The following is a 26,560-nucleotide window of genomic DNA, read 5'->3' as shown; positions in this document are numbered from 1 at the left end:
GACAAATGAGCCCTGAGCTTGATGTTCATACATGTTTGATCCATGGACCTGGATCAAACATGTACCAACATAGGAAAATACAAACAATGAGCAGGAGTAGGCCATTCAGCCCCTCGAGCCTGCTCCGCCATTTAACAAGATCATGGCTGATCTGATAGCAACCTGAAATCTGTATCCCAGCTCCCCTGATAATCTATTAACCCCTTGCTTACCAAGAATCTATGCACTAATGCCTTAAAAATATTCAAAGATTCTGCTTCCACCACCTTTTCAGGAAGAGAGCTGCAAAGACTCTAGACCCCTCTGAAAGAAAAAAAATTGCCTCATCTGTGTTTTAAATGAGTGACCCCTTATTTTTAAATAGTGATCCCTAGTTCTAGATTTCTCTACAAGAGGAAACATCCTCTCCACACCCACCCTGTCAGGACCCCTCAGGATTTTATATGTTCAATCAAGTTGCCTCTTACTCTTTTAAACTCCAGCAGATATAAGCCTAGTCTGTCCAACCTTTCCTCATAAGGCAACCCACCCATTCCAGGTTTTGGCCTGGTAAACCTTCTCTGAACTGCTTCCAATGCATTTATATCCTTCCTTAAATAAGGTGACCAATACTGTACGCAGTACTACAGATGTGGTCTCACCACTGCCCTATACGACTGAAGCATAACTTCCCTCCTTGTATTCGATTCCCCTTGCAATAAATTATAACATTCTTTTAGCTTTCCTAATTACTTGCTGTACTTGCATACTCAGCTGAAGACATACACTGGACAGTCAATACAGATATTGCTACAGTATCTGTGTACTGTAGGCAACAGACAGTCCAGTTTCCAGTGATCATCGTGACAGGTGAAGGACCTAGTCTTCTGGGGCACAATTGGTTTTAAAAAATTAAGCTTAGCTGGTCAGAAATATTCCAAGTGAGAACAGGAGGAATTCCTAAATTGTTAAGGAAGTACAATCGCGTATTTCGTGATGAATTGGGAAAGATAAAAGGCTTACAAACAAAAATATATGTAGATTCGAAGGCAATACCCTGGCTCATTAAGGCCACACCTATACCTTATGCCCTGAGGGAGAAGGTGAATGCAGAATTGTGCCACTTAGAGAAGCTGGGCATAATCCAGCTAGCCCAATTTTTGGAATGGGCAGCGCCCACAGTCCCTGTGACAATACCAGATCAAACTATTCCCATCTGTGGAGACTACAAATTAACCATGAACAAGGCTGCTAAGTTAGACAAATATCCTATCCTGAGGATTGAAGATTTGGACACTAAGCTAGCTGGAGGAAAATCCTACACCTAACTGGACATGAGCCATGCATACCAACAGCTAGAGGTGGACAGCACATCTAGAGGGTATGTAACCATCAACACGCACAAGAGCCTGTACCAATATACACGCCTACTCTTTGGTGTATCATCTGCCTATGCAATCTTCCAAAGGTTCATGGGAAAACCTATTGCAAGGACTTCATCGAGTTGTAGTGTACCTGGACTATCTGGTAACCCCAGATCACAGGATCAACGGAAGCCGAACATTTGTCCAACCTAGAGAAGGCTTTAACAAGATTTTTGGAAGCTAGTGTATGATTGAAGTGTACATTCCAAGCGACAGAAGTCACTTACTTGGGTCACCAAATAGATGCACCGAAGGGTTGCATCCAGTAGAGGAGAAAGTCAGGACAACCAAAGAAGGGTCCTCTCCTACCAGTGTCATTGAACTCAAGTCTTTTTTGGGCATGATAAATTATTATGGTGGCTTCTTGCCAAACTTATCAATAGTGTTAGCACCTTTACACCTATTATTGAAAAAGAACCATCGTTGGTCATGGAATGCACAGCAAAAAGAAGCCATCGTAAAGGTCAAGAAGCTATTACACTCATCCTGTCTACTCATACATTATGACCTATCAAAAGAATTGATATTAACCTGTGGTGCAATTCCATACAGGGTGGGAGCTGTGTTGTCACACAGGATGGAAGATGGTTCCGAAAGGTCAAAAGCCTATGTCTCCAAAACCCCCTCTGCTGCTGAGAAGGACTATTCACAACTTGAAAAGGAAGGTTTATCAGTCATATTTGGAGTGAGAAATTCCACTAGTATCTGCATGGTTGACATTTCATCACCATAGCTGGATCATAAGCCGCCAAGGGGTTTATGAGTGAAAATAAAGCCATTCTGCCGATAGCCTCAGCCAGAATTCAATGTTGAGCTTTGATATTATCGGCGTATGAGTACGCCTTTATGCACCGCCCTAGTGTGTATATTGCAAATGCAAATCCACTCAGTCGTCTTCTGTTACCAGATAGCATTGTACATGCTCCAGTGCCACAAGAAGTTGTAATTATGTTGAATTTCTTGGACTCCTCGCTGGTCTGTGCAAAGCAATTAAGGAATTGGACGAACCGAGATCCAAAACAAAAACAGAATTACCTGGAAAAACTCAGCAGGTCTGGCAGCCTCGGCGGAGAAGAAAAGAGTTGACGTTTCGAGTCTTCATGACCCTTCGACAGAACTGAGTGAATCCAAGAAAGGGGTGAAATATAAGCTGGTTTAAGGTGTGTGGGGGTTGGGGGGGTGGGGGGGTGGTGGGGGGGGGGTGGGGGTGCGGTTTGGTTGGGGGGAGAGAAGTGGAGAGGGTTGGTGTGGTTGTAGGGACAAACAAGCAGTGATAGAAGCAGATCATCAAAAGATGTCACAGACAAGAGATCCAATTTTGCCAAAAATCCAAGACCAGGTATTGCAAGGATGGTCGAATTCACCAGTGTCTGAAGAAATGCCCATAAAACTGAGTTTAGTTGTCAAGATGGAATCTTGTTATGAGGGTTAAGAGTCGTCATCCTTTCACAAGGAAGAGAACCACTCTTGACAGAGCTTCACCATGCGCGTTCAGGCATTTCGTAGATGAATATGCTTGCGCGAAGCTATCTCTGGTGATCAGGTATAGACATTGACATAGAATGGTAAAGCACTGTCTCTAATGTCAGCAACAACAGAAGTTGCCTGTCTCAGCTTCACTCCATCCGTGGTAGTGGCCTGGTCAACCCTGAGTTAGACTACATGTAGACTATGCAGGTCCATTTTTTAGGTACCATGTTTTTATTGATGATTGGTGCGCATTCTAAGTGGATGGATGTGTATGAGGTTAGATCAGTAACATCGTATGCAACTGTTGTAAAGCTGCACCAATGTTTTAGTGTACATGGGCTACCGGAAGCCATAGTTTCGGATAATGGTACTGCCTTCAGTAGTACGGAATTTCAGAGAATCGTGAGTTTAAATGGAATTAGACTTTTAAAATAGCACCATATCATCCCTCATCAAAGGGGTTAGCGGAAAGTGCTGTGCAAACTTTCAAATCAGGAATGAAGAAGTTATCCAAACGTACTTTAGAAACTCAAATTTCACATTTTCTTCTCAATTATTGTACGACTGCTCACGCAACTACGGGTTGAACACCGTCTGAATTACTGATGAGACTCTGCCTTCGTACAAGGTTATGTCTGGTGTTTGCAAACTTAGAGGGGAAGGTACAGAAGAACCAGAGTTGTCAGAAATTGAATCATGATATTCATAGCAAAGCTTGAAACTTTACTGTGAGAGCTACAATTTTCATGCAGAATTTTGGAATTGGTCCTAGTTGAGCTCCTGATATAATTGTCTCTGAATCTGGACCCTTGTCATTCCAAGTGGAAGTGGAAGACCGGATTGTTCAAAAGCATGTGGATCATGTAAGGAGTAGTGAGACATTCCAACAACCAACTATTCCACCTGGAATTGATGTCGAACCTTTAATCCCTGAAGTGCCAGATCGACCTAGAATAGATACACCTGATGTCTCTGTTGAATTACCTAATCTTGAACTACAAGTCTAAGGATGTCCCTGATGCTGCAGTTCCTGATTATGTCAATCCAGTGGGAGAATCTCAGGTCGTGAGTTACATCGTTCTAACAGAATTAGAAAATCATCTCAGAGACTTAATCCATAATTGCATGACCTGTGTATGTTGTGGATTAAGATATTCTTTGTAAATAATGTCACGAATCACCAGGGCTAGTGCGCTGTAATATCATGCCCCACTATTTCCCGAGCCATGACAAATGTAAAAAATTTAACGAAACCACCAGATTGCCCCAATTCTACCTAATTGTTTAATTAAGACCTTAAGACACAGGAGCAGAAATTAGGCCATTCGGCCCATCAAGTCTGCTCCACCATTCAATCATGGCTGATAAGTTTCTCAACCCCATTCTCCCACCTTCTCCCCATAACCTTTGATCCCCTTACCAATCAAGAACCTATCTATCTCCGTCTTAAATACACTCAATGACCTGGCCTCCACAACCTTCTATGGAAATGAATTCCATAGATTCACCACTCTCTGACTAAAAAAGTTTTTCCTCATCTCTGTTCTAAAAGGTCTTCCCTTTACTCTGAGTCTGTGCCCTCGGGCCCTAGTCTCTCCTACTAATGGAAACATCTTCCCCACGTCCACACTATCCAGTCCTTTCAGTATTCTGTAAGTTTCAATCAGATCCCCCCTCATCCTTCTAAACTCCATCGAGTATAGACCCAGAGTCCTCAAATGTTCCTCATATGTTAAGCCTTTCATTCCTGGCATCATTCTCGTGAACCTCCTCTGGGCCCTCTCCAGGGCCAGCACATCCTTCCTGAGATACGAGGCCCAGAATTGCTCACAATATTCTAAATGTGGTCTGACCAGAGCCTTATAAAGCCTCAGCAGCACATCCCTGCTTTTATATTCTAGTCCTCTCGAAATAAATGCCAACATTGCATTTGCCTTCCTAACTACCGACTCAATCTGCAAGTTAACCTTAAGAGAATCCTGGACTAGGACTCCCAAGTTCCTTTGCACTCCAGATTTTTGAATTGTCTCCCCATTTAGAAAATAGTTTATGCCTCTCTTCTTCCTACCAAAGTGCATGACTTTACACTTCCCCACGTTGTTTTCCATCTGCCACTTCTTTGCCCAATCTCCTAAGCTGTCCAAATCCTTCTGCAGCCTCCCCGCCTCCTCAATACTACTTGTCCCTCCACCTATCTTTGTATCATCCGCAAATTTAGCCAGAATGCCCTCAGTTCCTTCAAACAGATCATTAATGTATAAAGTGAAAAGTTGTGGTCCCAACACTGGCCCCTGTGGAACTCCACTAGGCCGCCATCCTGAGAAGGACCCCCTTATCCCCACTCTGTGCCTCCTGCCAGACAGCCAGTCTTCTATCCATGCTAGTATCTTGCCTCTAACACCATGGGCTCTTATCTTACTGAGCAGCCTCCTGTGCTGCACCTTGTAAAAGGCTTTCTGGAAGTCCAAGTAGATAACATCCATTGGCTCTCCTTTGTCTAACCTACTCGTTACCTCCTCAAAGAATTCTAACAGATTTGTCAGGCATGACCTCCCCTTGATGAAACCATGCTGACTTTGCTCGATTTTACCATGCACTACCAAGTATTCTGAAATCTCATCCTTAATAATGGACTCTAAAATCTTACCAACGACCGAGGTCATGCTAATCGGCCTGTAATTTCCCGTCTTTTGCCTCGTTCCCTTCTTAAACAGGAGGGTTACATTTACGATTTTCCAGTCCTCTGGGACCCTCCCTGACTCCAGTGATTCCTGAAATATCGCCACTAATGCCTCCACTATTTAGGTTAACAGAATACAAACGCCAGGTTTGTAAACTTAATAAGTAAATAGCTGCTTATTAAACAAACTGTCGTTAACCAGTGGCAATAAAAAATAAATGAGGACTTATAATTTCTAACTCTATAACAAACTCTACCCCTTCTTAAATCCCTATTCACACACATACAAGACACATAAGACTCACACAAAAAACCATGGATTTTTAGGATGGGTTAAAACAGTTCAATAGCACCAATTCCGGAGTACAGGATTTGATGGGTTGATTTTGATTGATGTCTTCCAAATTCCTTTCTGTCCTTGTTGATGACATGAGGTGGTCTTCCAGCACTTTCAGTATTTAGTTCACTGGTTTTGAGCACTTGCCTTTCAATGTCTCTAACAGTGATTTTCCCTTTTTACCTCTTGACAGGGGTTTTCAGAGAGCGAGCAGGTTATAGGAAAAAGCCAGCTAGTATTATTGTGGAATTACTGGAATCTTCCACACATAGGAGAAAGAGGTTTTATATCTTGTTCCTTTCAGGCTAGGAGCTATTCTGTTGCACTGCTTCTCACTTGAAACCTGGTCAGGAGCCAATTAAAATGTTGTTGCCAGGAAGCTCCCTGGGTTCAGGACCTTTATCCAGCACCATCCTGTATTTCATGGCACACTCTGTTCCAGGACTGCAACATTATATATATCTCTCATCCTGTTTCAGTGGACATGTCTTTCAACCTGCAGCCATTGTAATTCTAATCCACAGTCCAACGGAAAATAAAAAGATATGTTCCTTACAATAAGAAATGTAAAAAATCTAAAGGGAGAGGAAACGTAATGATTGTAGGTAAAACCTTTCCTACTGCCTTTAGGGGGTCATATGATTGTTCTGACAAATGAGCCCTAAGTGTGGCTAATCTTAGGGATGGGGTTTCTAGTTGTGGATCTGGTTGAAGCATGTGGCTTCTACAAGAGTTCTGTAATAAAGTTGCCTGCTTATTACTGTACCGTGGATCTTTTATATCTGCCTCACCTGACAGCATCTCCAACAATGCAGCATTCCCTCATTATGGCCTGGATTATTTGTCCAAATCTGTTAGAGCGGTTTGATTCCATGGCCATGGCTGACAGCGTCAAAACAGGGACAAACTCGAACTGAAGTCGTATCTTCCCATTGCACTCTATCACTTTACTCAAAGAGGCTGAAGCTTGTCTCTGGGGAAAACTGTATGTTGAAGGACCAAGGACACATCTGCTGGGTATTTATTGCTCAGTTCTGTGTTTGGGTACTCTGAGTTTTGTTGATATAACCTGTAGCATTATAATATTATTTCCTACAGTGCAACAGCAACCACACTTCAGAAGCGCTTCAATGACTGTTAAGAGTTATGAAGTCATGAAAGGCACAGGGTGTTACATTATAAAACTGATTATCCAATCAAATGGAGGCCTTAGCCATTAAGATTAATCCCAGTTAAAGTATTACATTAAAATATGTTCCCCTCATGTGAACAGTGTTAAAGTTCATCAATATATTGTGTTGCATTTATTTATTATGAAATATTATTAGAGCATATTGTTTCATTGTTAATTATATATAGTTAACAGCTTTTCCGTTTGCTCTGGTTATGTGCAGATTCCAGAGCCGCAGTCTGTCACCCTGTGTACTGGAGCAGAAAATACCAAACACTACGAGGAGGCAAAGAAATGTGTGGAAGAACTGGCACTGTACCTCAAACCACTCAGCAGCACCAGAGGTACCTGCAGTCCACTTGGGGCATTCCCACTGTATGCTAACATATGAAGCAGGAGTAGGCCATTCAACCCCTCGAGCCTGCTCTGTCTTTCAATAAGATCATGGCTGATCTAATTGTGGGCTCAACTCCACTTTCCTTCCAACCCCCAAACTCTTAGGTTCTTGACTGACAAGAGTCAATCTAATCCAACTTTAAAAATATACAATGACTCTGCCTCCACCGCTCTCTGAGGAAGACAGTTCCATAGACTCGCGACCCCCTAGAGAAAAAGATTTCTCTTCATCTCCGTCTTAAGTTGGAGACTGTCCTCTAGTTCTAGCCTCTCCCACAAGGGGAAATGTCCTTTCAGCATCCACCCTGTCAAGTCCCATCAGGATCTTATATGTTTCAATAAGATTGCCTCTCATTCTTCTAAACTCCAATGGTTATAGGCCCAACCTTTGCAATCTTTCCTCTTGGATAAACCCCCTCATTCCAGGAATCAGTCAAGTGAACCTTGCATGAACTGCTTCTAATGAAATTATGTCCTTCCTTAAATAAGGAGACCAAAACAGTACACAGTGCTTTAGATGTGATCTCACTAATGCCCTGTATAACTGTAGTAAAATATCCAAGAGGGATTTATTTATTGGCAGCTTTTTTGGGAATGTGCTACATACTGGAATCCAATCAAATGCTTCAGGTGCTTTATATATAGAGTTACAGATAACCAGAGTGAATTACAGGCTAGAATCTAATCACGGGGCTCTGATAGTTTATATCTAAAATAACAGATACCCAGGAGTGAGTTACAGACTGGAATCTAATCGAGGGGTTCGGGGTTTATATATAGAATAATAGATACCCAGGAGTGAGTTACAGACTGGAATCTAATCGAGGGGTTTGGGTGGTTTATATATAAAATAACATACCCGGGAATGGGTTACAGACTGGAATCTACTCAAAGGGTTTGGGTGCTTTATTTATAAAATAACAGATACCCAGGAGTGAGGTACAGATGAGAATCTAATCGAGGGGTTTGGGTAGTTTGTATATACAATAATAGATACCCAGGGTAATAAAAGCAAAATAGCGTGGATGTTGGAGATCTGAAATAAAAACAGAAAATGCTGGAAAAACTAAGCAAGTCTGGCAGCATCTGTGCAGAGAGAAACAGTTAATATTGCGAGCACAATGTGACTCTTGTTCAGAACTGATACCTGGGAGTGAGTTACAGACTGGAACCTAATCGAGGGGTGTGGGTGGTTTATATATAGAACAACAGATACCCGGGAGTGAGTTACAGACTGGAATCTAATTGAGGGGTGTGGGTGGTTTATAAATAGAATAGCAGATACCCAGGAGTGAGTTATTGACTGGAATCTAACTGAGGTGTTCAGGAGATTTTATATATAGAATTACAGATACCCTGGAGTGAGTTACAGACTAGAATCTAATTGAGGGGTTGGGTGGAGTCCATGCCCAGTGATGTTGGTAGAACAATATTTGTATCAGGCATTGTTCTGTTGTGACTGCCTGCATTATAAGGAAACAAGTTGCAGGCAGTACCGGGGAGTCTGTGCACAGTGTACTTTGTGACTGGTGAAATAGAATAATAATGACCTATCCTGTCGTCTGAAATTCTGTGTGTAAGTCACATCCTTTTATGGAAGCTTCTGGGATGTGGGATGTGTAGTATGGACGTATTCCTTAGCAACTTTTCCAATTACATTTTCATGTACAGACCGAGTGTCAAAGGTACTAAGGTTTGTGTCTATGTTCTTTGCCTCAGGTATTATTTTACCAAGATCTAACAATTAACTCTGTATTACTGTCCATTACTTATTGGAGGACATTAAAGACTAGGTAAACTATTAAAGACATCAAGGGATATGGGGATTGTGTGGAAAAATGGCACTGAGGTAGAAGATCAGCCATGATCTAGTTGAATGGCAGAGCAGGCTCGAGGGGCTGAGTGGCCTACTCCTGCTCCTATTTCCTATCTACCATGCTCCCTTTCCATTTCAGAACATTTAAAATTCTAGACTGCTGGACACCTGCGCATTGAGTAACCTCCTCCTTCAGACTAATTTGCAGATAAAATTGTTTACACATCTGCGCAATAATCAAACTTACATTCGCTAGCAATTGGGTATTGAAAACAAAAACAACATCTTGAGCAGGAAAATTCTTAGTGGAAAACCTATTGGGGACAATAATCAATAAAGAAGAGAATTGATATAAAGGCTTATGTAAAGGCCAGCTGAAAGTATTAATTGAGAAATGGCAGAAATGTATTTGCCTTGGCTTTATTCCGTCATCCAGTAGCCTCTGTATGCATACCAGTGCCTCGTGATCTGGGTGCCCAGTTCACAGGTCATAATTCAGAATGACACCCTTCCCCCGCTCCCCCCACCCCGGCATCAACCCTGTCCCCCAGTGTGACCTTTGCCACTGCTGCCCTTTCTGGGGCCAGTAACCTGATAGGAGGTTCCCAATCATCTGAATTGTATTAAGTATCCAGCCCCTGTATCCCCGCCCTGAAGTCTCCTTACTTGTATCCGAGAAGCACGTGGGAAATACTCCAGTCAAACAGTGTTTGTTTAGAGCAGGGCCCCATTTTTTAAAAATCCCTGTGCCATCCCTGACTCCCCTACATGGTGCCTCACCCCCCCCTCCCCCTTTGCTTCAACCCACACCACAGAATAATTCCAGTGCGGAACAGGAAGCTACAGCCATTTACTATCCCAAAATGGCATTCAATGCAGCAGGTTAGTCAGGGGCAATGCCTGGAGCTGGCCATCCAATTTTCAAGCAAGCGGGTGGCTCGGTCGTGTTAGCAGCATCTCTCATGGCAAATTCCCCAAGATCATTTCTTGTAGAATTCAGACTGCTTCTGAAAGTATAGAAGAAATGAACAACCTCAAGAAAGTCCCCTGGTTTTCAGGATTGCCTATTTGCGGATCATTTTGATGAGCAGGCTGCTGTCACATATGATGGTGAGCTCTGGGGCAGTGTCTCCTCCTGTTGATGTTAAAATCCTCCTTGGTCTTGGAGGTTACAGAGATAGGAAGAGTCAAGACCCTGAATCCCTCTTATTTCACCTTTTGTCCATCCCTTGCTTCCTTCACTCCACCATTGGTGGCAATGCTTACAGCTGCTAGACTCAAAATTCTGGGTTTCCCACACTCTACCTTGCTTCCTTTAAATGCTCTTTAAAATCTCCGTTTGAAAGAGCTTTCAGTCACTGCTCCAAACGTCTTTCTTTGCTTGGTGTCAACTCTTATCTTGTGAAGTGCCCTGGAATATTTTACAATGTTAAAGGCACTATAGCGATGCAAGTTCAGACAGACCCACAGTCTGACTGGCTCTTACCACCCAGTGGCCCAGGAAATGACAGAGGCTGTTACTGAGGTGAATTAACAAAGGGAGCAGAGTGGACAACAGGCAAAACACAGCCTGTAACAATGAAGGTCAGTTTAGAGCAGAAATTCCAGCAGCCAAACTGAAAAGGGAAGTCTCGCAATAACATAGATGGCTGGTGGCATTTTTAATTTGAACATAAGAGTTAACTAGTTAAAATCATGTCGTAGGGGGACAGAAATTCCTATTTCTGCCAGAATGTCCTTTGCAAAGTGACTCGCTATGGGGACTCTCTCGATGGGGCCTTGCTACAGGATGTGTGATTCCCTTTTCTTGGGTGTCTGTGAGGTTGTAAGTCTCGCACTGCGATATGGAAATCTGAGTTCTTGGACAGTGCAGAATTGCAGGATTGCCTGATATTGCCCTGTTGAAGCTGGCTGACTCCCTTTGTCTGCTTCAGTTTGATGTCCATATCCTTGACACAGTAAGCGATGAATGTTGGTGCACTATATGTTGACAGAGGCCCAGCCTGTGTCGGTTGGAGAGCTGCCTAAATCTGTCCCTGTGCAGTTACATTGTCTCCCTGTCCATTGCCCTGTGCTAAGCTGTGTTGTGTTCTATTGCAGGTGTGGTGCTCAGCAGTGCTGCACAGAGTGTGCTGAGCAGACCCATGCAGAGGAAGCTGGTTACACTGGTTCACTGTCAGCTGGTGGAAGAAGAAGGCCGAATCCGGGCGATGAGAGCTGCCCGCTCGCTAGGGGAGCGCACTGTTACTGAACTCATCCTTCAGCATCAGAACCCTCAACAACTGTCATCCAATCTCTGGGCCGCTGTCAGAGCCCGAGGCTGCCAGTTTCTTGGACCAGGTACAGTACTGAGTGGCTGTTGACTTTTAATACTCCCTGTATATGTTACCACTTCAGGATATTAGACACTTTCTTCAAACAAATGGTTTGTTTTTATGATTTTTGGATCAGCCTTGCTGTCCATGATTGCTGGGGAATGTAATGTGCAATCCCAGAGCAAGGGTTAGAAACAGAGCAAAGCTCTCTCTGAATGTCCCATCAAACACTGCCAGGGCAAGGGTTAGAAACAGAGCAAAGCTCCCTTTACAACGACCTAATCAAACACTCTCAGGGCAGGAGCAGCACAGGTTAGATACAGAGTAAAGTTCCCTCTACACTGTCCCATCAAACACTTTCAGGATAGGTACAGCAAGGGGTCAGATACAGAGTAAAGTTCCCTTTACACTGTCCCAACAATATCCATTTACCCAAGATCCAAAGAGTATCAGTGTTAGTAGCACTATTTGAAAGGACTATTTTCTACTTCGTCTGTGCAATTTCCTTTGTTTTAAATCTTACTCTGGATCCTAGAATTCTCACATAGGAATTGGCAGAGTCAAAGAAACTGTATTATTAAGGGTTGTAAATATAAACAAAATAATTAGTTTGAGATTGGAGGAAATGTAGTGTGGGCAGGATTGGACGAACGAGAGGTTGGGGAGGGATTGGAGATAATATAGGACAGTAACCAAATGCTAAAGACAGGATTAGAAATGGTGAGAGTCTAGTAGGGTGGAGAGTGATTGATTTTTGCAACCTTGGATTAATGGTCTCTCTGCTTCCAGCTATGCAGGAAGAAGCCCTCAAACTTGTCCTACTTGCACTAGAAGATGGTTCCGCACTCTCCAGAAAAGTCTTGGTGTTGTTCGTAGTCCAGAGACTGGAACCCCGATTTCCTCAAGCCTCAAAGACCAGCATTGGACACGTGGTGCAGCTGCTATACAGAGCCTCCTGCTTCAAAGTAGGTCTTTGGCCCCAGTTGAAATGTGCAGACTAAAGGTCACTAATTTAGTTTAAGGGCATCCGCCATGCCAAATAATAAATTGATCTGTATTATTGACTCGGACGTGCATAAAGGGCAGAATTTCAAAAGCCTGCTGATGACACAGAGCTCATTAGTGTTGCATTTCACATGTAAGCTGAAGGCACCCAGCCCTACCTCACCACCATTCCTCTCAACCTCTCCAATGCCTTTGATTTGTCATGCTGTACGTCTGCTATCCAGTATTGTTAGATCAGAAATTTCCTACAACTAAACATTGTCTTTGGCCTCTGCCACAAACTCCATTCCCAAGCTACCGACTCCGTTCACCTCCCTGACCACTGCCTGAAGCTGATGCAGACCACTGGCAACCGTGGCGTCCTAAGTTCCTCAAGATGAGCTTCAGACCCCATATCCACTCCATCAAGATCACCAACTTTCACCTCCATAATACCCTACCTCTCTGACCCTGTCTCAGCCCATCTGCTTCTGAAGCAGTCATCAATTTAGTGGTCTATAGAATTGACTATTCCAATGCTTTCCTGGAGACCTTCCCATCTACCGCCCTCCATAAACTTGTACTCATCCAAACTCCGCTACCTGTATCCTAACTCACACCAAATCCCACTTACCCATCACTCCTGCTGCTCACTGACCTACGTTGGCTCCCGCTCCAGCAGCACCTGGATTTTTAAAATTCTCATCCTTGTTTCAGATCTCTGCGTGGCCTCACCCCTGACCTTTTCTGTAACTTCTTTCAACTCTACAAACCTCTGAGATCTCTGCGCTCTTCCAATCTTGGCCTCATGCACATCCTCAGTTTTTATCACTCCAGCATTGGTGGCCATGCCTTCAACTGATAAGGACCTAAGCCCTGGAATTCCCTCCCTAAACCTCCTCACCTCTCTTGTCTCTCTTCCTTTAAGACACTTCTTGAAATCTACCTTTTTGACCAAGCATTTGGTCACTTGTTCCAATATTTCCTTTTGTCGCCCAATATCAAAATTTAACAGCTAATGCTCCTTGTAATGACTTGGGATGCTTTACCATGTTTACAGTGCTATATAAATGCAAATAACTGTAGTAAACAATGAGAAGGATAGTAGTACCCTATAAGAGGACATGAACAGACTGGTGAATACATCACAGAATCACACAGTGCAGAAGAGGCCCTTCGGCCCATCGAGTCTGCAACAACAAGTGAGAAACACCTGACCTACCTACCTAATCCCATTTACCAGCACTTGGCCCATAGCCTTGAATGTTATGACGTGCCAAGTGCTCATCCAGGTACTTTGTAAAGGATGTGAGGCAACCTGCCTCCACCACCCTCCAAGGCAGCACATTCCAGACCGTCACCACCCTCTGGGTAAAAAAGTTTTTCCTCGCACCCCCCAAAACCTCCTGCCCCTCACCTTGAACTTATGTCCCCTTGCAACTGACCCTTCAACTAAGGGGAACAGCTGTTCCCTATCCACCCTGTCCATGCCCCTCATAATCTTGTACACCTCGATCAGGTCACCCCTCAGTCTTCTCTGCTCCAATGAAAACAACCCAAGTCTATCCAACCTCTCTTCATAACTTAAATGTTTCATCCCAGGCAACATCCTGGTGAATCTCCTCTGCACCCCGTCCAGTGCAAGAACATCCTTTCTATAATGTGGTGACCAGAACTGCACACAGTACTCCAGCTGTGGCCTCACCAAGGTTCTATACAACTCCAACATGACCTCCCCACCTTTGTAATCTATGCCTCGATTGATAAAGGCAAGTGTCCCATATGCCTTTTTCACCACCCCACTAACATGCCCCTCTGCCTTCAGAGATCTATGGACACACACGCCAAGGTCCTTTTGTTCCTCAGAACTTCCTAGTCTCATGCCATTCATTGAATATTTCCTTGTCAAGTTACCCCTTCCAAAGTGTTTCACCTCACACTTTTCAGGGTTAAATTCTATCTGCCACTTAGCTGCCCATTTGACCATCCCGTCTATATCTCCCTGTAGCCCAAGACACTCAACCTCATTCTTAACCAATAGGCCAATCTTTGTGTCACCTGCAAACTTACTAATCCTACCCCCCACATAGTCATCCTTGTTGTTTATATAAATGATGAATAATAGGGGACCCAGCACAGATCGCTGTGCTATGCTACTGGACACAGGCTTCCAGTCACTAAAGCAGCCTTCTGTCATCACCCTCTGTCTCCTACAACTAAGTCAATTTTGAATCCACCTTATCAAATTGCCCTGTATTCCATGTGCATTTGCCTTCTTTATAAGTCTCCCATGTGGGACCTTGTCAAAGGCTTTGCTGATAAAAATTAATGTAGAGAAGTGTGATGTATTGCATTTTGAAAGGAAGAATAATGTAAACAAAATGGTAGTTTTAAAGGGGTTGCAGGAGCATAGGACCTGGCGATGCCTGCACACAAACCTTTGACAGGACAAGTTAATAAGGCTGTTTGAAAATGCCTGGGATCCTTAGCTTTATAAATAGAGCCATATAGTAAAAAATCAGGGACATTCTGCTAAACCTTTCAAAATCACTGGTAAGGTCTCAGCTGGAGTATTGTGTTTAATTCTGGACACCAATGAAGGATGTCAGGTTGTTGCAGAGGATACTTACCAGAATGCTACCATTGCTGAGGGACTTCAGTTATGTGACAAATCTGGAGAATTGCTCCTGTTATGTACCAGAGGGGCATTAATCTAAACAGTGCTGATTTCTCCCCTCACTACCAGTCCATAAACAGAAAGATGCTTTTGATTTTTGATTTCCCCCTTTATAAGTGGTGGTGTAGTTTCTCCAACCTTTCAGTTTGGAGTGATCCAAGCTTCTGTTAATAATCCCACAGCAAACCTGAGATATGGTAAAATAAGAGGGTTGGTTTATTCTACACACACAAAACGTGGGAGGGGGTTTCGCGATGTCCATCTCTTTTCGCACTCATACAATAAAAGAGGGATCAGGGAAATAAAGGGGTACAGGGCAAAACCACAATAAAAATAAGAGTTATGGTTCTATGTGAGTCCAGAATCAAAAGTCCATTGATGTATTTCTTCAGAGGTTAGCAGGCTGAAACTGTTGCAGGGTGATCCACTTTTCAGAAGCGAGAACTTCCACAATGGGACGAGGCATGTCGAGACGAATTAGCCTTGAAGGCATAGCTACAGAGGTTCCAGTGCTCCAGTAATTCACAGTGTAGATGAGAGCCAGGGACTTCACCTGGACAGAGCTTTTTCTGCTGCTACCTATTAGATTATAAAATAGTAGACAGTGGTAGGCTACTTGCCTGCAGTCCTGCTTCTCTTCTGAAGTCAAACAGGGACTGAAGATAAAATTCAAAAGCTGAATAATTAAAGGAATTCAAGCAGCTCAAGCCTCAGCCATGTGACAGGGTGGTTTCAGGTCGAGCTGTTCAGCCAATGAGGTGCCTGATTGAAACCCATTGTGCTTTGGAGCAGGTAAAAGTGGGGCTATTAGCTCAACATTGGAGATTAAGAGCCACAATAGCTCCACCTTTGTCCATAGCTGGCTAGTGCAGATTTATCGTCTATGATTCCTTTGTGTTGGTTTGGCTGGAACGATTATACAATGTAAGTTACATTCCAGGATGATAAGGTATCCTTTGTCCATTGGATCAGCACAGAATCTAACCAGCATGTGATCAGCTGCAACCATCTTTATCCACCCAGCAACTGTCCATTTTTAAAAACAGAAAAAACAATTTTATAAAGTAGCCAGATTGATGTAGAGAAAGCTATTTCCTTTCCGGTTTCCTGGCCGGGACACGGCTCCTGCCTTGGAGAAAATAAAATGAATTCCATTTCATTTTGTTTCTTTTTGGTCTTAGGGAATGAAAAATAGGAATTAGAGAAGTATACAGGCATTCTCTCATTTATGTTGGCACATCAGACACACATTTAGCAGGGGAAATCACAGAATATTAACGGCACAGAAGGAAGTCATTCAATCCACCATGTGTGCACCAGCTCTCCAAATGAGCATTATGACCTAGCTCCATTGCCCTGCCTTTTCCCCGTCTCCCTGCACATTGTTTCTTTTCAAATAATACTAATGCCCTCCTGAATGCCTCAATTGAACCTGCCTCTGCCACACTTCCAGGCAGTGCATTCCAAACCCGAACCACTGACTGTGTGAAAAAGCTGTTTCTCACGTCACATTTGCTTCCTTTGCAAATCATTTTAAATCTGTGCCCTCTGGTTCTTGAACCTTTTACGAGTGGGAAGAGCTTCTCCCTATCTACTCTGTCCAGCCCTCTCATGATTTTATAAATCTCTATCAAATCTCCTCTTAACCGCCTTCTCTCCAAGGTTAACGGTTCCAACCTCCCCAATCTACCCAATAGCTGAAGTTTCTCATCCCTGGAACCATCCTTGTAAACCAGTCTTCTTTCAGACTCTTCGGCTATGTGGAGCATCTCCCTCACTATTTCTTTCCCTGCTCCGGGTCGCCATTTAGAACAAAGAACAAAGAAAAGTACAGTGCAGGAACAGGCCCTTCGGCCCTCCAAACCTGCGCCGATCATATTGCCCGTCAACTAAAACATTTTGCACTTCCTGGGTCCGTATCCCTCTATTCCCATCCTATTCATGTATTTGTTAAGCTGCCTCTTAAACACCACTATCGTACCTGCTTCCACCACCTCCTGTGGCAGCGAATTCCAGACACTCACTACCCTCTGCGTAAAAAAACTTGCCCTGCATATCACCTTTATAGTTTTTTCCTCTCATCTTAAATCTATGTCCCCTAGTAATTGATTCTTCCACCCTGGGAAAAAGCTTCTGACTATCTACTCTGTCCATGCCACTCATAATTTTGTAAACTTCTATCAAGTCTCCCCTCAATCTCCGTCGCTCTAGTGAGAACAATCCAAGTTTCTCCAACCTCTCCTCATAGCTAATAACCTCCAGACCAGGCAGCATCCTGGTAAACCTCCTCTGCACCCTCACCAACACCTCCATATCCTTCTGGTGATGTGGTGACCAGAATTGCACGCAATATTCCAAGTGTGGCCTAACCAAGGTTCTATACAGCTGTAGCATGACTTCCCAGCTTTTATACTCAATACCCCTGCCAATGAAGGCAAGCATGCCATATGCCTTCCTGACTACCTTATCCACCTGCGTTGCCACTTTCAGTGACCTGTGGACCTGTACACCCAGATCCCTTTGCCCATCAATGCACTTAAGGGTTCTGCCATTTACTGTATAATTCCTGCTTGTACTAGACCTTCCAAAATTCATTACCTCGCGTTTGTCCAGATTAAACTCCATCTGCCATTTCTCCGCCCAAGTCTCCAACCAATCTATATCCCATTGTAACCTTTGACAATCCTCTTCACTATCTGCAACTCCTCCAACCTTGTTGTTGTCTGCAAACTTACTAATTACTAATTAGCCCAGTTACATTTTCCTCCAAATCATTTATGTATACCACAAACAGCAAAGGTCCTAACACCGATCCCTGCGGAACTCCACTAGTCACAGCTGTCCATTCAGAAAACCACCCTTCCACTGCTACCCTCTGTCTTCTATGACCAAGCCAATTCTGTATCCATCCTGCCAGCTCACCTCTGATCCTGTGCGACTTTACCTTCTGTACCAGTCTGCCATGAAGGACCTTGTCAAAGGCCTTACTGAAATCCATGGAAATAACATCCACTGCCCTTCCATTGTCGATCATCTTTGTCACTTCCTCGAAAAACTCGTTCAAGTTAGTAAGGCACAACCTTCCCTTCACAAAACCATGCTGCCTCTCACTAATACGCCCATTTGCTTCCAAATGGTAGTAAATCCTGTCACAAAGAATCTTCTCCAATAATTTCCCTACCACTGATGTAAGGTTCACCGGCCTGTAATTTCCTGGATTATCCCTGCTACCCTTCTTAAACAATGGAACAACATTGGCCATTCTGCAGTCCTCTGGGTCAGTGAGGATACAAAGATTTCTGTCAAGGCCCCAGCAATCTCCTCCCTTGCCTCCGTCAGTACTCTGGGGTAGATCCCATCTGGCCCTGGGGACCTATCCACTTTAATATTCTTCAAGACGCGTAACACATCCTCTTTTTTGATCTCAACATGATTCAGGCTATCTACACACTCTTCCCTAGACAAATTGACCGCTAAGTCCTTCTCTTTGGTGAATACTGATGAGAAGTGTTCATTCAGTATCTCTCCCATTTCTTCTGGCTCCACATACAGATTCCCACCTCTGTCCCTGAATGGGCCCACCCTTTCCCTGGCTACCCTCTTGTCCTTTACATATGTATAAAAGGCTTTGGGATTTTCCTTAATCCTGGTTGCCAGTGACTTTTCATGACCCCTTTTAGTCCTCCTGACTCCTTGCTTAAGTTTCTTCTTACTTTCTTTGTATTCTCCACGGGCTTCATCTGTTCCCAACCTTCTAGTCCTTACGTATGCTTCCCTTTTCTTTTTGACTAATCTCACAATATCCTTCATTATCTAAGGTTCCTGAAACTTGCCATGCTTATACTATATTTAGTTCTAGGACTAGAACTATATTTAATTCCGGGATACTTTGGGAATCTCTTGGGTCTGCCTCCAAATTTGGAAAGGCAGGTTTGGGTAGCCGCACCTCCTGCTCATCCAACAGAGGAAGTGTTTATTTTGTTTTAAGTTTGCTGGCCAGGCCTGGGGTCTTTCTTGGCATCCCTCTTCTAAAATTGAAACGATGATTTCATACAGCCAGACCTCCTTCTCATCCAGCAGGGGTACAGACTCCTTTCTATTTAAATTTGCTGGCTGGGTTTGGGGATTAATCCCCAGGGAGAAGGATTTTGCTAGCCCCTCTTTGGCATCTCCCCCAGCCTTTGCCACTCCTGTCCCAGCCTTTTTGCTTCCCTCCTCAACTCAGCACTGCCCACCCGTTTTGGATGCCTGGGAGTTAACTGCAGCACTTGCTCTGCCCTTTGGGTGGTGGCAAGCCTGGACTTGCTCACAGGGTAATGACTTCCCTAATGTAGTTACTAAAGGGATAGGGCAGTCCCTTTTCGGTCCCATGTCCTCTGGGACACATGGGGCTGACTAGCTTCTACTGCTCTACCTGATATTATTCAGGTCTTGCTGCATTTGGACATGGGCTGCTTCAATATCTGAGGAGTCACGAATGGTGCTAAACATTGTGCGGTCACAGAGCAAACATCCCCACCTCTGACCTTATGATGGAAGGAAGGTCATTGATGAAGCAGCTGAAGATGGCTGGGCCTAGGATACTACCCTGAGGAACTCCTCCAGTGATGCCCTGGAGCTGAGCTAATTGACCTTCAACAACCACAACCATCTTTCTTTGTGCTACAATTGACTCCAACCAGCGCAGGGAGTTGTTGTGATCTGGAATGCACTGCCTGTAAAGGCAATGAAAACAGATTCAATATGAACTTTCAAGAGAGAATTGAATAAATAGTTGAAAAAGAAATATTGGGATATTGGGAAAGATTGAGATGTTGGACTGGTTGGATAGTTCTACCTCTGCTGTTTGATTTCAGTTAGGACTGGAAGAAATTTCTTCGCTGTTTCTGCATTTAATGGTTACTCTGTTTCAGAGTCTGTGCCTAACCGTTACTGTGTTTCTGAGCCATTTTTTAATGGTTATTCACTGTTGCAGGTCACAAAGAGAGATGAAGATTCTTCCCTGATGCAGCTAAAGGAGGAGTTTCGGACATATGAAGCACTACGGCGGGAACATGACTCACAGATTGTGCAGATTGCAATGGAAGCCGGCCTTCGCATCGCTCCTGATCAATGGTCCTCCCTCCTTTATGGAGACCTGTCACACAAATCTCACATGCAATCTATTATTGATAAGGTATGGTAAATTACAGCTTTTCCTTATCTAGGCCATGACGATAAATGAATGGCAATCTGCTGAGGCATTCCACCCATCTGTTGGGAAAACCCATTGATATGTACAGTCCATCTCTCTGAAACATTCTGCAGCATCTCACATGCAGCAAATTTCTTCGGAGTGCAGTGACTTCTGTTTTGTAGGTAGATACCACAACCATGTGCACAGCAAGATCCCAACTGAAAGCATTGAGATGAGTGAAAGGTTAATCTGCCTTTAGGCTCTGGTTGAGGCAAAAATGTTGATCAGCTCTCTACGAAAGTTCAGTGCTGCTCTTCAAAAACACTGCCATGGGATCATTAGTATTCATTGAAGAGTTAGACTTCCATTAATTGTGTCTGCCCCTTGCTCTTTACCAACAAAATACACTCAGAATCTAGTCATGGTTACATCCTCGTATTCCTTTTTAGTATCCCTCCATTAAAGTTAAATGACTAATATGATCAGATAGCCCACTGTGGTTTACATGGTGCTGGGCACATGGCTGGCAGGTTCTCTGTATGAGGCTGTTCAGATGTGAGGATGATGGAAGGGCATTAAATGGATGGGCAGAGTCTATGATAGGGTAGAGTGTACATGGGGTGTGGAAGGTGTTATGGCACAGCAGTTAGTAAAAGCTGAGTTATTTAAAATCCTAGAACAAACTTTAAACAACTGTCATAACTTATATTTTCAACTGGTATGTTAGAGATGCATCTCTGTTAGAGACATGCTACTAGCATGGATAGCAGATTGGCTGTCTGGCAGGAGGCAGAAAGTGGGGATAAGGGGGTCCTTCTCAAGATGGCAGCCGGTGACTAGTGGAGTTCCGCAAGGGTCAGTGTTGGGACCACAACTTTTCACTTTATACATTAATGATCTAGATGAAGGAACTGAGGGCATCCTGGCTAAGTTTGCAGATGATACAAAGATAGGTGGAGGGACAGATAGTATTGAGGAGGTGGGGAGGCTGCAGAAGGATTTGGACAGCTTAGGAGAATGGGCAAAGAAGTGGCAGATGGAATACAACATGGGGAAGTGTGAGATCATGCACTTTGGTAGGAAGCATAGAAACATAGACTATTTTCTAAATGGGGAGAGAATTTAGAAATCTGGAATGCAAAGGGACTTGGGAGCCCTAGTCCAGGATTCTCTTAAGGTTAACTTGTAGGTTGAGTCGGTAGTTAGGAAGGCAAATGCAATGTTGGCATTTATTTCGAGAGGACTAGAATATAAAAGCAGGGATGTGCTGCTGAGGCTTTATAAGGCTCTGGTCAGACCACATTTAGAATATTGTGAGCAATTTTAGGCCCCGTATCTCAGGAAGGATATGCTGGCCCTGGAGAGGGTCCAGAGGAGGTTCACGAGAATGATCCCAGGAATGAACGGCTTAACATATGAGGAACGTTGGAGGACCTTGGGTTTATACTCGATGGAGTTTAGAAGAATGAGGGAGGATCTGATTGAAACTTACAGAATACTGAAAGGCCTGGATAGATTGGACGTGGGGAAGATGTTTCCATTAGTAGGAGAGACTAGGACGCGAGGGTACAGCCTCAGAGTAAAAGGAAGACCTTTTAGAACAGAGATGAGGAGAAACTTCTTTAGCCAGAGAGTGGTGAATCTATGGAATTCATTGCCACAGAAGGCTGTGGAGGCGAGGTCATTGAGTGTATTTAAGACCGAGATAGATAGGTTCTTGATTGGTAAGGGGATCAAAGTTTATGGGAAGAAGGCGGGAGAATGGGGTTGAGAAACTTCTCAGCCATGATTGAATAGCAGAGCAGACACGATGGGCCCGAATGGCCTAATTTCTGCTCCTATGTCTTATGGTCTTACGGTCTCTGAATTCAGAAATGAAACCACCAAGCCTCCAGAGATTTTTTTATATAAATTAAATTAAAAATTTATTAGTTTAACAAGGTATTAAACACATACACATGTCTACAAATTACAACCATAATAGCTATTAAACAAATCCCCAAATGAATCACTCGAAGGTAATCTTCCCCAAGGCAACAATAACCCATACACTTAAACAGACACCAGTCAAAACACATTTTATCTTACAAATTTAAAATGAGGTTCCTTTCAATTACAGGCTTACAGGCTGCTTAGATATTACATGCCTCTGACCTATACACACAAAACTCTTTTCTGTTTCTACCTAACCTTCCTTTTGAACGTAAGTTCTCATTGTATCACCAGGCCCTTTAAACTCTACCTCTTCTAACAATAAAACCCCTTTCATAGTACCAATTTTATTAGTAATATAAACATATTGCTTGATGTCTCCGAGCTAGCTGCAAGATTTCACCCCCAGTCTTTGAATGGTTTATTCAAGATAATGCAAATGTATCTTTACTGTGCTGTTTAACATCTCAAGACTACTATTCATCAAAGCACCCAGGCGAAATGGCTTTAATCCAGTTAAGCAACACACTCACAGACCCTACTTCAAGTCCACTTTTTAAGAATTTACAATAACATTATATGCATTAATATGTTCATGACAAAGGGGATAAAATGGGTGGATAGAATCTATGATAGGGGAGAGTGTACCTGGGTGTGGAAGGGGATTAAATGGTTGGTTAGAGTCTATGATAGGGTAGAGTGTACATGGGGTATGGGAGGGGATTAAATGGTTGGGTAGAGTATGATAGGGTAGAGTGTACATGGGGTGTGGGGGGGGATTAAATGGTTGGGTAGAGTCTATGATAGAGTGCACATGGGGTGTGGGAGGGGATTAAATGGTTGGGTAGAGTATGATAGGGTAGAGTGTACATGGGGTGTGGGAGGGGATTAAATGGTGTGTAGAATATGATAGGGTAGAGTGTACATGGGGTGTGGGGGGATTAAATGGTTAGGTAGAGTCTATGATAGGGTAGAGTGCACATGGGGTTTGGGAGGGGATTAAATGATTGGGTAGGATCTGTGATAGGGTAGAGTGTACATGGTGTGTGGGAGGGGATTAAATGGTTGGGTAGAGTCTATGTTAGAGTAGAGTGTACATGGGTGTGGGAGGGGATTAAATGGTTGGGTAGAGTCTATGATAGAGTAGAGTGCACATGGGGTGTGGGAGGGGATTAAATGGTTGGGTAGAATCTATGATAGGGTAGAGTGCACATGGGGTGTGGGAGGAGCCTTTGTGAATGTAGGATTTTTCTTGTCACTAGTTCTGTGGAATGGAGTCACAGCACTTCATGTTGTATTGATTGGCAAATTTAATGAGTTTGTCAACAGGACTGAAGTTGATCAGGATGAGCTGTTTCTTATGTTTGTTTTATATTTTTAATTTACTACAGCCCATGGAAATCCATGTGGAGTGGCACTAAATCAGGATTGAATCACAAACATTAAACTAACTTTCTATTCAGTACCTTTGTGACTCGGTTGTTTGTTTCTCTCCTAAACTGTTACCTGTAGATGGTACATGATGATGGAGAGCTGGACACATTCATTTGAAAGATACAGACCTAGTAGGCAACTGCCTGTTTCTGTAATCAATGTGCTTTGTTGTTTTTCCTTGTGTCTTACTGTTAGAGCCAGATTTATCTGAGTGTTTGGAATTTTCCTTACTTGGATGTCTTATGATGTTAGCTAAGTGATTTGGAGCTCTTTTCTGAAGGTCAGTTATAATATTTCGCCCTTCTGTGCTGTTTCCTCTCAGTTGCAGACGCCGGCCTCCTTTGCACAGAGTGTTCAGGAGCTGACAATTGCCCTGCAACGAACTGGAGACCCTGCCAACCTGAACCGGCTTCGGCCACACCTGGAATTACTGGCCAACATCGACCCCAGTCCAGGTACTGGAAACAGCTGTTAAATTGAAATGTCTCAAACTGGGCACTTCCCACACAATCCCAGCTCTGATTCAGACACACTGGAGAATCACACATACCCATTATCAACAACAACAACATGCATTTATATCGAGCCTTTAATATAATAAAATGTCCCAAAGCACTTCACAAGTGCATTAACAAATTTTGACAGAATCATATAGGGAAATTACTTGGGCAAGTGGGATCACAGATCTGAGGTTCTTTCTCTTTGTTCATTCATGGGATGTGGGCGTCACATTTGACGTCCATCCCTGATTGCTCTAGAAGTAAGTGGCTTGCTGGGCCATTTCAGAGGACAGTTAAGAGTTACCAGATTGCTGTGGATATGAAGCCACATGTAGGCCAGAACAGGTGAGGACAGCAGATTTCCTTCCCTAATCATCCCTCGTGGGTTTTTTCAACAATCGATAGTTTTATGGTCACCATTACTGAGACTGCCTTTTAATTCCAGATTTTATTAATTAAATTTAAATTTAATTTAAATGGGCTTTGAACCCATGACCTTTATGACATTATCCTGGATTTATGGATTAGTAACCCAATGGCAACACCACAACGCACCACCTCCCTCCCCAGGAGTTTGAGTTTTAAGGATTGTATTAAAAGGAGGAAACAGATAGAAAGGCAGAGAAGTGTAGGGAGGAATTCCAAAGCTTGTCTTTTAAGCAACTGAAGACATTACCACCAATCGTGAAGCAGTTAAAGTTGGAGATGCTTGAGACTAGAATTAGAGGAGTGCTGGGATCTGAGTATTGAATAGCTGAATGAGATTACCAAGACTTGGAAGGTTGAGTCTACAGAGAGATTTGAAATCAAAGATGATGATTTTAAAACTTGAAGCATTGCTGTGCCAGGAGGCAGTGTAAGTCAGTGAGCACAGGAATGATGGCTGAATGGGGCTTGGTTCAAGTTAAGATATGGGCAGCTAAGATGTCAAATGCTTTACTAACCACTCTGCAACATGTCACATGAGCTTTGGCATTTAAAGCTACCCAGCATTGGACCCCTTTATAAATCTCAGCGGCTGCATGTGCTAGAGGATTTTGCAATGAAATCTCAATTTCTTGAGCAGGAAAGTCACAAAGTGATCACAGTGATCACTCACATAGCGACCAAACAATTCATTGACCCAGTAACCTCCTTGATAATTGAGATCACAAGAGCCACAGATGATAACTAACAGGCAGGGCTGTCAGACACACATGCCACAACTTCCCTCAGAACCACTGGCATATGGCTGCTTTCTAAAAACTCTAAATTTAAATATGCCTTGACTGTGTCCTCCCTTAACCTCTACTCATTTAAAACCATTGTTAAAGCCTATCTCTTTAACTAATGCTTCAGGCACCTGCCTGAAACGTCTCCTTTGGCTCAGTGTCAAATTTTATTTGATGATTGCTTCTGTGAAGCATCTTGGGGTGTTTTACTATGGTCAAAGCAGTGAGATCACCTCAAGTTGTTGTTATCATTGTTGTTTTGTCAGGGTGAGGATTCCCCTGAGCTCATCCCCCTGTCAGTGAGAGGATTCCCCAAAGCTTATCCCCCTGTCATTGTGAAGATTCCCCTGAGCTCACCTTCATCTCAATGTCTGTGGTCAGTTTTCTGGCTGTGCAGTGCTCTTCTCACTATTTTTCTCTCCTTGTGTAACTGCTCTATTGCTTATTACCCTGCAGATGCACCTTCTCCAACGTGGGAACAGCTGGAGTGTGGCCTAGTGGCAGTAAAGACTGTAGTGCATGGCCTGGTGGATTTTATCCAGAACCACAGCAAGAAAGGAACCGACCAGCAGCAGGTAGGGAAGCTCTAAACAACACTGTCAGCGGCTATTGGAGCACAACAGGGTATTTTGTTTGTTTTTTGGTTTCTGTTTGACCAGTACCTCAATGATTTCATAGGCTCATTTATTGACAAGGAATCGTTTTTGAACTCGGGCTTCACATTAAGCAGAAGTCAAAAATCCAGAATACTGCGGATCCTGTTCTGACAAAAGGTTATCGAATTGAAACGTTAATTCTGTTTCTCTCTCCACCGATGCTGCCAGATCTGCTGATTATTTCCCGCATTTTCTGTTTTTCGAACTCTACAAGATCCCATTTTCTGGACTAAAATCATTCTCCCTATTCTGTACTTGTATTAGCCATGGCTCACTGGTAACACCCTCACCTCCAAGTCAGAATATCCTGCAATCAACATCACAAAAACAGACTGTCTGGTTATTATCACATTGCTGTTTGTCGAAGCTTAACTGTGCACGAATTGACTACTGCTCTCCCAG

General features: G+C 43.4%; 1 protein-coding gene across 8 annotated transcripts in view; it reads left to right on the top strand.

The window, feature by feature from the left end:
• The window catches only part of LOC121289026 (roquin-1-like), a 166,831-nt gene that overhangs the window by 87,342 nt on the left and 52,929 nt on the right, over positions 1-26,560 (top strand). For all 8 annotated transcript variants that reach the window (XM_041207930.1, XM_041207929.1, XM_041207922.1 and 5 more), the window contains 6 exons: positions 7,285-7,405; positions 11,374-11,613; positions 12,378-12,553; positions 20,225-20,425; positions 24,114-24,246; positions 25,959-26,077. In XM_041207930.1, coding sequence (XP_041063864.1) covers positions 7,285-7,405; positions 11,374-11,613; positions 12,378-12,553; positions 20,225-20,425; positions 24,114-24,246; positions 25,959-26,077 — 990 coding nt within the window. The remainder of the gene's footprint in view (positions 1-7,284; positions 7,406-11,373; positions 11,614-12,377; positions 12,554-20,224; positions 20,426-24,113; positions 24,247-25,958; positions 26,078-26,560) is intronic.

The sequence above is a fragment of the Carcharodon carcharias genome, chromosome 16 (genome assembly GCF_017639515.1).
Source record: "Carcharodon carcharias isolate sCarCar2 chromosome 16, sCarCar2.pri, whole genome shotgun sequence".
Taxonomy (NCBI): domain Eukaryota; kingdom Metazoa; phylum Chordata; class Chondrichthyes; order Lamniformes; family Lamnidae; genus Carcharodon; species Carcharodon carcharias.
This window is presented reverse-complemented; position numbering and strand designations above follow the sequence as displayed.